The 13,724-nt window shown below is 40.8% G+C and overlaps 2 protein-coding genes across 2 annotated transcripts in view; one reads left to right on the top strand and one right to left on the bottom strand.

The window, feature by feature from the left end:
• GTF3C6 (general transcription factor IIIC subunit 6) overlaps positions 1 to 13,724 on the bottom strand; it is a 1,097,326-nt gene that overhangs the window by 681,577 nt on the left and 402,025 nt on the right. The gene's annotated exons all lie outside the window — the stretch shown is intronic.
• The window catches only part of METTL24 (methyltransferase like 24), a 113,924-nt gene that overhangs the window by 41,338 nt on the left and 58,862 nt on the right, over positions 1 to 13,724 (top strand). Inside the window, exon 3 of the mRNA XM_050789118.1 lies at positions 1,508 to 1,647. Coding sequence (XP_050645075.1) covers positions 1,508 to 1,647 — 140 coding nt within the window. The remainder of the gene's footprint in view (positions 1 to 1,507; positions 1,648 to 13,724) is intronic.

The raw sequence follows: 13,724 nt of genomic DNA on the forward strand, positions 1-13,724 counted from the left end.
TATGCTCTTCTTAGATTAAAAATTTGGAAAATTAGTTAAAGGATTGGCCAAATCTAGAATATCTTTTTCTTTTCTTTTCTTTTCTTTTTTTTTTTTTTTAGACAGGATCTGGTCTCGCTCTGTTGCCCAGGCTGGAGTGCAGAGGCACAATCATGGCTCACTGCAGCCTCAACCTCCCAGGCTCAATTAATCAACTCCTGTGAATAGCTGGGACTACAGGCGCATGCCACCACGCTCGGTTAATGTTTGTATTTTTTGTGGAGATGAAGTTTTGTCATGTTTCCCAGACTGGTCTTGAGCTCCTGGGTTCAAGCGATCCTCCTGCCTCGGCCTCCCAAACTGTTGGGATTATAGGCATGAGCCACTGTGCCTGGCCCTAGAATATCTTCTTAGGAAGAAAATTGCTTGCTGTTAATGTTTTCCAATGGATGAAAGCAATGAATCTCAAAACATTCTTTGCATCTGGAGCGGTCTCTGGTCTATGCTGTGACAGCAAAAGCTACTGCATTCATGAAGCATCATGATGACTATGAGAGTTTTAAGGGATTGGGGGAAAATACTGTTGCTCAGTAAGGTAAATATCTTGGCCACAGAACTTGTTTTCCTTATTTTCTTTGGTTTCAGCAGCCTCAGCTGTGCGAAATGTACTAGCCTCAAACACAAGTCAGAATCCCTTATGAAGTATATTTGCTTTGTGTGCAGTTGAAGTTAGAGACTTGCTTCTGCTTGACTTACACACGTTCCCTTTGGTTTTCTTATCTAATTTTGATGGATGAGTTAAGAAAAGTGCTTCTGTTAGCTCCGGAAGAGCCTCCTGCCTGGGGCTGTTGCCCTTCTCCCCCAGGAGGAAGCGCATTCGAGCAGTGTATCACAAAGAACACTGCCTTATCAGCAGGGACTGCCTATTAACTTCACTTGACCCGTGGTCAGCTGTTTACCTTGGATAACACCTGCCACCTTTCTGGACCTTAGTGGCCCCACCTTATCTGCCTGAAATAAGGGATAACTAATCTTGGGAGTATGCTTCTGAGATCTATGCCTATGATTGTGCCTCACCTCTTATAGTAGGCCCTCTGTGGGTAACGAAGACGTGTGTGCATGGTGAGCACTGTTCTCTGTGTCTGGAATGCCCTTCTTGGTCCAAGTCTCCCGGTTCATCCTCCAGGACTAGCACCCCTCTACAAAGCCTTCCTGACACCACCGCTCCTCCCACATTTTGCTCCTGATTTGTTCTGCCCTGCACACCCTGTGCACGTGGCTACAGCAGCTCTTAAATTCTCTCCAAACCTGCATATATTCTCCATGAGATTACTTATTATCTGGTCATTGAAATTCCTCCAAACACTTTATAGCAGTCTTGTGGTTCCCTGGGGAGGGGAGTAGTTAGCATTGGAGGAGGATATAACTTTCCTATTATGGTTTTCAGGGATGGGGAAGCAATAAGTCCCTACCTGCTATTTATCATCCAACATTTCAAATTATTCACATTGATTTCCAATCTTTACAGATTGCATGCAATCACATGAATACAGACAGCCTGGCTACTGACTCTAGTCCTACACACAAGCCCTGGTCAGTGTGTCTTGACGACAGGTTCAATTTAGCTCATCAAATCCGCAACAAGCAGTGCCGCCTCTACTCCTTAGGGTGAGTACTTTTTTTACAGCAGAAGAAAACACAAACACTGCCTCAGGCAGCTCAGACCTTTTGAGCAACACAAAGTTGGAAAATGGTTGCAGTGTATAACAGGTGCCATGCTTTGCTTCCTGTCATTGTTTCAGACAGATCTGTCTGTTGTGTAACTGAAGGCATGTACAGATCACCGACATCTCCGTGGTCAGAGGCACTTTCCCTCCCATTCTGCTGGTAACAAGTTGGAAGCCCCCATTCTCAGCATGTGGATGATCCTCTGGGTGAAACCAGTGATTTCCAGCTAGACTAAGAGGATCCTTAGTATAAGGAGAGAAGAATATTACTGTGTGCCGAAAAAAAAAAAAAAAAAGAGAGAGAGAGAGAGTATGTTAGATTTTTTTTTTTTCCTTGAAAGGGGATCTCACTCTGTCACCCAGGCTGGAGTGCAGTGGCACAATCACGGCTCACTGCAACCCCTGCCTCCAAGGCTCAAGTCATCCTCCCACTGTAGTCTCCCAAGTAGCTGGGACCACAGGCACACACCCAACACACCCGGCTAATTTTTTGTATTTTTGGTAGAGACAGGGTTTTGCCATGCTGCCCAGGTTGGTCTTGAACTCCTGAGCTCAAGCGATCCACCTGCCTCGGCCTCCCAAAGTGCTGGGATTACAGGTGTGAGCTGCTGCACCTGGCCATATGTTAGAAATTTTATGCACAGTTATGATGTATAAACCAATACCAATAATGGCTATTGTTAGATTTGTATGTTTTATACCAATGATAAATCTGTATCTAGTTATATTTTTAAAAGGAACAAAAGGGAACTCTTATAAAAAACTATGTCATTTTGTCAAAACTGAGAAAAATTTATATCCAGTTATTCAGGTTGAAAATGACCTAGATGTACAAATGGATTAAGTGAGCTTTTTTGTAAAAGGATGGCTACAAAGTAATGGGACTATTTCACCAAATATACCAGTACTTACATAAAAACAGTTCCGAACTTACAAATGATATATGGCTCAAGAAAAAGAAGACAGGAGGAAATTATTTTTGTCCGAACATCCTGTTCCATAGACTCTTTGTAAGGGCAATGTAGATTCTTAGGCTAGACCACTGAAGTCTTTTTTTTTTTTTTTTTTTTTTTTTTTTTTTTTTTGAGACGGAGTCTCGCTCTGTCGCCCAGGCTGGAGTGCGGTGGCCGGATCTCAGCTCACTGCAAGCTCCGCCTCCCGGGTTCACGCCATTCTCCTGCCTCAGCCTCCCGAGTAGCTGGGACTATAGGCGCCCGCCACCTCGCCCGGCTAGTTTTTATATTTTTTAGTAGAGACGGGGTTTCACCGTGTTAGCCAGGATGGTCTCGATCTCCTGACCTCGTGATCCGCCCGTCTCGGCCTCCCAAAGTGCTGGGATTACAGGCGTGAGCCACCGCGCCCGGCCCACTGAAGTCTTTAAGTCTTTTATAAACAGCACTGGGGACCCTAATGTGACATTGATTGTCTCCATGTCACATGCTTCCTCCTCACCTGTAGGTTTCATCACTTCTAGAGTCTACATTCAGGCCCAGGTACGACAACCACGAGCTAGAATCCTGGGTGGTCAGTTAGGGGCAGACATCTGGGCGATGTGGAGACCTACCCAAAGATTCCAATGTAGAGAGAATCATCATCACTGTCAAACTATAACAAACAAGAATTACCAGTCATTGTGGATTTTATTCTTTCAAAAACAAAATAAGAGTTTAAAGACAGGGAAACATTCTCATATGGGTTAAATGAAGAGCAATGGTGTATATCGGTGGAGCTTGGCACATACTAGGCACACAATACGTACTTGCCATGTAGAAGATCGCTGGAGAGGAGAGACTAGAGAGGAAAGCTGGTTATGCTGTGATGGAAGTGTGGAGGCTGTGGATTGGAAGATGAGATACTCAGCCAGTTGATGGGCAGAGCTCTCTTTCTGGAAGCCCACCAGCCCACCTTCAAGATTGGAGGGAGGATGGGAAGTTGTGACAGCAGAATTTATTTTATGTCACATTAAAAATGTCTGAAAGTGGGTCATAAAAAGTGGCATAGTACCACATGCAAGTTGCTCCTGTTTTCTTGCTCCAAATTGCCTCTGTATTTTACTTAATATTTTACGCCCTGGGATAATTTCATTTAAAGGGATAACTGAGTAAAATAAAACTTAGAAAGGAGTTTTGGGGGAAAGTTTCTAAATTCCTTTTTGCTTTCCTTATACTTCAGAGCTGTTGGATAAGATAGCTCTGCAGGAAGAGTTCAGATTATTACATGTAAAAAGGTAGTTTCCTATTTTAAAATATTTTTATTGACACACAATATTTGTACAAATTAATGGGGTACATGTGATATTTTGTTACAGGCATAGCATGCGTAGTAATCAAGTCAGGGCCTTTAGAGTATCCATCACCTCGAGCATTGATCATGTCTATGTTTTGGGAGCATTTCCAGTCCTCTCTTCTAGCTATTTTGAAATATAAAATTTATGGTTGTTAACTGTAGTCACCCTACTCTGCTTTCAAATATTGGAACTTATTCCTTCTGAGGGAGGAAAATAGGCTCTGGAGGCAGGGAACATAAGGCCAATTCACACTTCAGCTATGACAGGGCATTTCCTCTCCGTAGGGCATATGCCCAGTAAATGACTTTGTAACTTTACTTGGTCCTCTTCATTTACATAGGGTGTACACAAGTAACCAATGTAAACCTCTAGAGGGTACTTAAACCCTCAAAAATTCTGCAACAGGGCCCTTGAACCCCTATACTCCGGCCTGTTCCCACACTGTGGAGTGTACTTTCATTTTCAATAAATCTCTGCTTTTGTTGCTTCATTCTTTCCTTGCTTTGTTTGTGCATTTTGTCCAATTCTTTGTTAAAGGTGCCAAGAACCTGGACGCCCCTGCACTGGTAACACTTTTATCTAACTGTATGTTTGTACCCGTTAAACAACCTCTCTTCACTTCCCCTCAGACACCCTTCCCAGCCTCTGATAACCATCATTCTACTCTCTCTACCTCCATGAGGTCAACTTTTTAGCTCCAGCATATGAGTGAGAAGATGCAATATTTGTCTTTCTGCATCTGACTTGTTTCATTTAACATGCTGACCTCCAGTTCCAAACATGTTGCTGCAAATGACAGGATTTTATTCTTTTTTTTAATGGCCAAATAGTATTCCATTGTGTATACACGCCACATTTTCTTTATCTATTTATCACTAATGGACACTTAGCTTGACTCCATATCTTTGTTATTGTGAATAGTGCTGCAATAAACATGGGGGTGCAGGCATCCCTTTGATATACTGCTTTCCCTTCCTTTGGATATATACCCAGAAGTAGGATTGCTGGATTGTATGGTAGTCCTATTTTCAGTCTTTTGAAAAATCTCCATACTGTCTTCCATAATGGCTATACTGATTTACATCCCCATAATCAGTGTGTAAAAGTTCCCTTTTCTCCAAATTCCTTGCCAGTATCTGTTATTTTTTGTCTTTTTAATAATAGCCATTCTAACTGCGATAAGATAATATCTCATTTTGGTTTTGATGTACATTTTCCTGATGATTAGTGAGGCTGAGCAGTTTTTCACATATTTATTCAAAAGAAAAATAGACAAATGGGACTGTATGAAACCAAAAAGCTTCTGCACAGCAAAAGAAACTATCAACAGAGTGAAGAGACAACCTGTTCAATGGGAGAAAATATTTGCAAACTATTTATCCATCAAGTGACTAATATCCAGAATATACAAGGAACTCAAACAACTCCATTGCAAAACAAACAAACAAAAATTCTATGAAAAAGTGGGCAAAGGACATGAACAGACATCTCTCAAAAGAAGTTTCTTATTTTCATTTAAATGTTTACCATTGAAAATTAACTTTGGGGCCAGGCGCAGTGGCTCACGCCTGTAATCCCAGCAGTTTTTGAGGCTGAGGCAGGAAGATCACTTGAGGTCAGGAGTTCGAGACCAGCCTGGCCAACATGGTGAAACCCCGTTTCTACTAAAAATACAAAAATTAGCCAGGCATGGTGGTGCACGCCTCTTGTCCCAGCTACTCAGGATGCTGAGGCTGGAGAATCACTTGAACCCAGGAGGCAGAGGTTGCAGTGAGCCGAGATTGTGCCACTGCACTCCAGCCTGGGTGACAGAGCAAGACTCCGTCTAAAAAAAAAAAAAAGAAAAAAGAAAAGAAAATCAACTGTGTAAAGAGCATCTGAATTCCACTGGGAAAAGAAATGAATAGATGACAATGGCCAATATTTTCCTAAAAACATGAAAGCACTTACTTAATTGAAAACTGAAACTAAAGAAAATATTTCTGATGCCTAAAAAAAGATGCTTTGGGTTGTGAGTAATTATGTTGATTGCACTTACTAAGGCTCCAGGACCCAGACAAGTATGCCCCTGTTCAGGTTGAATTGCTTGCCTGGGGCACAAGTAGATAACTGGCTGACAATACCTCAACTGATACTGAGGGAAGAGTGAGACCCAGACCAGAATTGGTGGTCCTGAAATTAGGAGTGAGAACAGGGAAGGTGGCCCCGGGTTCCCAGCACCAGGGAGTGTCAGAACAGTTTTGAGCTAGGTAGGGAGGGCAGGTGGTAAGTGAATTGTGTGGCCGTCTATATAGGCAGGACGTGCTCCTAGTCCCAGGGCCGCAGCAGCAACAAGACCGTGCCACTACTCTACCCAGTAATTCCCAGGCAAACCGAAGACAATGGATGCAGCTGCAGCTGGGAGTAACTTCCTGGCAGGAGGGCAAGGAGGGCTCCAGGGACACAGGGAGTCAGAAGACAGAGGCTGATGGCCCCACCTTCTAATCTGTCTCATCTCCTTTCCTCCACCCCTAAGAACTGAAGCAGATATCACCTCCATCTTCTCTTTGATGGCTGAAGTTTATTTACTAGGAGTCAAAGCTTTTTATTCCACAGTTAGTGGAAAAGGCATTTGTCTGTGAGCGTGCACTCTATGTCATGTTCAGTTGAAAATGAAAATTAGATCCTTTTCAGTTTTGAAATGAGGTAGACTAGACCAATTAAGATGGAGAAGACACTGAAAAGAAAGGTACAGATTGTGGAGAAAGGGATAGAGAAGAGAAAAAAGGAGAGCCTGTGGGTTCGGATGACAATATCATCTACATAATGACTTTAGACATTATGTAGGCCTGGCCTGCAAGTCTTCTTGTGTCTGGAGTGGGGAAGGGTGATGGTGGGGCAGTGGAGGGGAGGGTGGGGATGAGAGTGGTAGATAAAGTGAAAGGGGAAAATCACCTTTTCTCCTTTTTATGTCAAAGATTGTATTTTAGGGGTAGGCATGGGCATGAGAGGAAAGATTTGAAAAGGGCTAATACATAGGTACATATTTTTTGTCTCTTTTAGTTCTGTTGTAGGTTGTGCTTTTTAGTTTCAAGACATAAATTCTCTCAGTCTAAGATAGTAGATGATTTCATAAGTGACACATGGTTAGATAGCAAGAGCCCATATTTTATACAGGAAATCTGGGACCTTTGGTTACCATGAGCATTTCCAGAAGAATGAAAGAGCCAAATATTTTCATCTTATAATAGTTTAACACAGCAGGAAGAGTGTTCGTCTAGTGTATGTGAAAACCATGGACCTCAAGCTTCCTTTTTGGGCATTTTTCCCCCTATTACCCTTTCCATGAAAATTTAAAACCATAGATATACTGTACGTCTATTTATGTAATATGTACATATCTGTGCTTTATAAATAAAAAGAGGAAGGGTTTGTTTTTGTTCTGCCCCTAAGAATACATTTTACCCTTTGGGAGTGATTTCGTCTGATAAGGTTTGTCTGTGTCCCCACCCAAATCTCATCTTGTAGCTCCCATAATTCCCACAGGTTGTGGGAGGGACCTGGTGGGAGATAATTGAATCATGGGGACAGGTCTTTCCCATGCTGTCTCATGACAGTGAATAAGATATCTGATGGTTTTAAATACAGGAGTTTCCCTGCACAACCTTTTTTTGCCTGCTGCCATCCATATAAGACATGACTTGCTCCTCCTTGCCTTCTGCCACGATTCTGAGGCCTCCTCAGACACGTGCAACTGTGATACAATTACACCTCTTTCTTTTGCAAATTGTCCAGTCTTGAGTATGTCTTTATCAGCAGTGTGAAAATGAACTAATACATCGTCCCTTTTGAGGATATGTTTTAGATAAAATGTGGCATTTCGTGTAAGGTTATTTAGTAAAAATAAACAATTATAAAGTGTTTTTACCCAGTACTGTGTCATTTATGCTTTAGGAAGCCTATTTCTCCCCCTCTGATAGTTGGCAGCTTGAAGATCTAGATAGATATTTGGCCAGATTCTGTGGTTCCTGCTAGGATGAAGAATGGAGGACTGAAACTCCTAGGGAAAACATTAATTATCTTACCTCTTTTAACTCTCTGCCTTCAACGGGAAGGTTAAAAACTTTCCCTGTCTTTGCTCTGAGTTCATTTTATTTGCTTTTTTTTACCTTTTAAAAAATGCTTGTTAAAATATATTTCACATGCCATACAATTCATCCATTTAAAATATACAATTCCATGGCTCTTTTAGTCACTATAGTCAATTTTAGAACATTTTCATTACCCCGAAAAGGAAGCCTCTGTACCCAGTAGCAGTCACTCTCAATTTCCCTCCAACCCTCTTCTCTCCATCCCCAGTCCCCCATCCTTAGGCAATCACTATTCTACTTTCTGTTTGTGTAGATTCACCCATTCTGGACATTTCACATAAATAAAAGCGTATAATATGTGACGTTTTGTGACTGGTTTCTTTCACTTAGCATAATATTTTCAAGGTTCAGCCACATTGCAGCATGTATCAGTACTTCATCCCCTTTTATGGCTGAGTAATATTCCATTGTATGAATTTTGGTATGGTTATATCACATTTTATTTATTCATTCATCAGTTGATAGACATTTGGGTTGGTTCCACTTTTTGGTGTTTATGGATAATGTTGCTATGAACATTCCTGTACAAGGTTTTATGTGGACATATGTTTTCATTTCTCTTGGCTATATACCATTTTGCATTCCCGCCAGTAATCTATGAGGTTTCCTATTTCTCCCTATCCTTCCCTACACTTACTATTATTGATCATTCTGATTGTAGCCATCCTAGCAGATATGAAGTGGTATCTCACTGTGGTTTTCATTTGTATTTGTAATGATCTTCAGCATCTCTTCATGTGCTTATGTTCTGAGTTTTTGTTCCTGGAGAACATCAAAGGCCATTCACTTTAATACTTTCAGGACTATTTTTAAAAGAATAATCAAGGGCCTGAAACAGTGCCACAACCCACCCCTTCTGCCCTTCAGCAGCGTTAAACGGCATGGGACTACAGTACCACTTGCAGCTTGTCCAAAGAACACCTTTATACAATTTGGGAAAGGGCACCCCTCCCTCAAGAATTTTTACTGCTAGAAAATCATTTTTATGGTGATTATGATGGGAATGACATCTCCCAGAGTTGTCCAGTGCACAGTCCACACAACTGCCTGCAGGGATCCTAGTTGTTTTTCTCTAAGACATTAGAGAAAGAGGATCAAGATGGTTCCAATATTATTCTATTACCTTTGAAAATTTAGCCCTGTAAATCTCCCCCTTCCTATTTCTTCAACAGCTCTCAGATTTAATGGTCCTTCTATGTTGAAAAGTTTGTAGTTATTTCTAACCCCAGCATTAATATATGCAAAACAATATTGTCAGGATGAATTACATAATTTTGTTTCTTCCCCACAGAGAGGGAGAGGTTGCAGTCTTAATTGAAAGGTATATAGCTTTGAATATACATATTAACTGGTTAATTATTTCAGAAATGGGTTGTAGCAGGAACTACTCATTGTCCCTCAATATTTATTCTCCCCTTCTTTTTTTGTAACAGAACTCCTAATATTAGCAGGGCACATGGCCACCTTTCTGATGGCTGTATTTCCTAGCCTTCCATGTAGCTGTAAATGGCCATATGAATAGCTTTAAGCAGTGAGCTACAAATGGAAGTGGTGTGTGCAACTTCTAGGCCACGTCCCCAAGAAGACAGGATGAGACTATCACTTCCCCTTTTACCTTTCCTCATGGCCAAGGTACAAAAAATGGAATAGTTGTCTTAGACCTTGAGATGGAAGCCATATGATCTATACTTCTTGCCTCATTAAATAAACATTAAATAAAATATTTCTGTCAAGCAAAATTTTCTATTTGTATTCTCCTTCTAGTTAAATAGCAGCAGAACATGATTTCCTTATAGACTACATATGTTTTCGCTGTAAATAATGGTTGTCTTTTTATTATAATTATTTGTTCAAAAATCTTTCTTCATTACTACTTTGTGAACTTCTTCAGATCAAGGACCATGTTTAATTTATCCATTTGTCCCTGGTGTCCAGTGTAGTTCCTTGCACATGTAAAATGCTCTGTAAATATTTGTTTATGAACATGAATAAGTCAGTGAAATATAGCTCACCACAGGCAATATTTGGATATTGAATATTGTACTGTGTGTTCTGGGAATTCCAGACCCTGCCTCATAGTTTCATTTCACTTAGGGCAGCATTTTGTAGGTCTGTCTGTCATCATTCATCTATTCAGCACTGAGGATTTAGAAATGAGCAAGATTGACATAGCCCTTTTCCTCATGGAGCATTACTGTCTGGTAACGGACAGTTCCCTAGACCTGTGATCACAAATATTCCTTCCATGATCCTGTGTCCTGTGCTCATCAGCAACCAGGTGGTGTATAGAGAGCACGTGCTCTGGGTCTACCTGGATTGGATTTGACTCCTGGTTTACCACTTTGGGCCATGTTTTGTAACACCTGTGCATATTACATTTGCTCCTCCTCTTGCTTTTTACATGACCACAAACTTGACCAATTTCAACTACACTTGAAGAAGTACCATTTCAAATAAATGAAAGTAAGAACTTTATATATCATTTAACAGAATATACTTTATTACATTCCAATGTGATACATGTTTCTATATTAAGATTATAGTAAAAGTATAACGTAAATTAATCCAAAAATTACAAATTATAAATAGGTTTATGTTATCTAATGTATTATATAAAAGTCTCCCACTATTTAATGACTAACTTATATGTGTATGTGTGTGCTTATGATATTTATAATAGAGAAACACTTGTATATATGTAGAAAATTTCGGAAAAGATATATAAAAAACTGCTAAACATGATAATCTCTGGAAATTAATGGCTAAAATTTCTAGTGGTAAAAAAACTCTTTTCATCTTTTTTAGTTTTATTTTATTTAAATAATATTTACTTATTTATTTATTTATACTTTAAGTTCTGGGACACATGTGCAGAACGTGCAGGTTTGTTACATAGCTATACATGTGCCATGGTGGTTTGCTGCACCCATCAAACCGTCATCTACATTAGGTATTTCTCCTAATGCTATCCCTCCCCTTACCCCCCACCCCCCAACAGGCCCCGGTGTGTGATGTTTCCCTCCCTATGCCCATATGTTCTCATTGTTCACCTCCCACTTACGAGTGGGAACATGTGGTGTTCGGTTTTCTTTTCCTGTGTTAGTTTGCTGAGAATGGTGGTTTCCAACTTCATCCATGTCCCTGCAAAGGAAATGAACTCACCCTTTTTTATGGCTGTATAGTATTCCATATTGGATATGTGCCACATTTTCTTCATCCAGTCTAACATTGTGGGCATTTGGGTTGGTTCCAAGTCTTTGCTATTGTGAATAGTGCTGCAATAAACATACGTGAGCATGTGTCTTTATAGTAGAATGATTTATAATCCTTTGGTATCTACCCAGTAATGGGACAGCTGGGTCAAATGGTATTTATGGTTCTAGATCCTTGAGGAATCATCACACTGTTTTCCACAATGGTTGAACTAATTTACACTCCCACCAACAGTGTAAAAGCGTTCCTGTTTCTCCACATCCCCTCCAGCATCTGTTGTTTCCTGACTTTTAAATGATTGCCATTCTAACTGGCATGAGATGGTATCTCACTGGGGTTTTGATGTACATTTCTCTAATTAACATGATGATGAGATTTTTTTCATGTTTTTTGGCCACATAAATGTCTTCTTTTGAAAAGTCTCTGTTCATATCCTTTGCCCAATATTTGATGGAGTTGTTTGTTTTTTTCTTGTAAATTTGTTTAAGTTCCTTGTAGATTCTGGATATTAGCCCTTTGTCAGATGGATAGATTGCAAAAATTTTTTCCCATTCTGTAGGTTGCCTGTTCACTCCGATGATACTTACTTTTGCTGTGCAGAAGCTCTTTAATTTAATTTGATCCCACTTGTCAATTTTGGCTTTTGTTGCCATTGCTTTTGGTGTTTTAGTCGTGAAGTCTTTGCCTATGCCTATGTCCTGAATGGTATTACCTAGGTTTTCTTCTAGGGTTTTTATGGTTTTAGGTCTTACATTTAAATCTTTAATCCATTGAATTAATTTTAATTAATGCTTCCTTTAGGAGCTTGAGTTAATTTTAATTAATGCTTCCTTTAGGAGCTCTTGTAAGGCAGGCCTGGTGGAGACAAAATACCTCAGCATTTCCTTGCCTGTAAAGGATTTTATTTCTCCCTCACTTATGAAGCTTACTTTGGCTGGACATGAAATTCTGGGTTAAAATTATTTTCTTTAAAAATGTTGAACATTGACCCCCACTCTCTTCTAGCTTGTAGGGTTTCTGCAGAGAGATCCGCTGTTAATCTGATGGGCTTCCCTTTGTAGACCTTTCTCTCTGGCTGCCCTTAACATTTTTCCTTTGTTTCAACCTTGGTGAATCTGATGATTATGTGTCTTGGCGTTGCTCTTCTCAAAGAGTGTTTGTGGTGTTCTCTGTATTTTCCGAATTTGAACGTTGGCCTGTCTTGCTACGTTGAGGAAGTTCTCCTGGATAATATCCTGAAGTGTGTTCCATTCTCCCCGTCACTTTCAGGTACACCAATCAGATGTAGGTTTGGTCTTTTCACATAGTCCCATATTTCTTGGAGGCTTTGTTCGTTCCTTTTCATTGTTTTTTCTCTAATCTTGTCTTCACACTTTATTTCATCAAGTTGATCTTCAATCTCTGATATCCTTTCTTCCACTTGATTGATTTGGCTATTGATATTTGTGTATGGTTCATGAAGTTCTCGTGCTGTGTTTTTCATCTTCATCAGGTCATTCATGTTCTTCTCTAAACTAGTTATTTTAGTTAGCATTTCTAACCTGTTATCAAGGTTCTTAGCTTCCTTGCATTGGGTTAGAACATGCTCCTTTAGCTCAGAAGAGTTTGTTATTAACCACCTTCTGAAGCCTACTTCTGTCAATTTGTCAAATTCATTCTCCGTCCAGTTTTGTTTCCTTGCTGGCAAGGAGTTGTGATCCTTTGGAGGAGAAGAGGTGTTCTGGTTTTTGGAATTTTCAGCCCTTTTGCACTGATCTTTGCTCATCTTCATGGATTTATCTACCTTTGGTCTTTGCTGTTGGTGGCCTTCAGATGGAGTTTTTGCCTGGTCATCCTTTTTGTTGATGTTGATTCTATTGCTTTCTGTTAGTTTTTTTTCTAACAGTCAGGGCCCTCTTCTGCAGGTCTGCTGGAGTTTGCTGGGGGTCCACTCCAGACCCTGTTTGCCTGGGTATCACCAGCAAAGGTTGCAGAACAGCAAAGATTGCTGCCTGCTCCTTCCTCTGGAAGCTTTGTCCCAGAGGGGCACCTGCCAGATGCCAGCCGGAGCTCTCCTGTATGAGGAGAGCTCATGTAGGAGCTCCCTGTAGACCCCTGCTGGGAGGTGTCTCCCTGTCAGGAGGCATAGGGGTCAGGTACCCACTTGCAGAGGCAGTCTGTACCTTAGCAGAGCTCAAGTGCTGTGCTGGGAGATCCACTGCTGTCTTCAGAGCCAGCAGGCAGGAACATTTAAGTCTGCTGCAGCTGCACCCACAGCCTCCCCTTCCCCAGGTGCTCTGACCCAGGGAGATGGACGTTTTATCTATAAGTCCCTGATGGGTTGCTGCATTTCTTTCAGAGATGCCCTGACCAGACAGGAGGAATCTAGAGAGGCAGTCTGGCTGCAGC

This window comes from Macaca thibetana, chromosome 4 (genome assembly GCF_024542745.1).
Source record: "Macaca thibetana thibetana isolate TM-01 chromosome 4, ASM2454274v1, whole genome shotgun sequence".
Lineage (NCBI taxonomy): Eukaryota > Metazoa > Chordata > Mammalia > Primates > Cercopithecidae > Macaca > Macaca thibetana.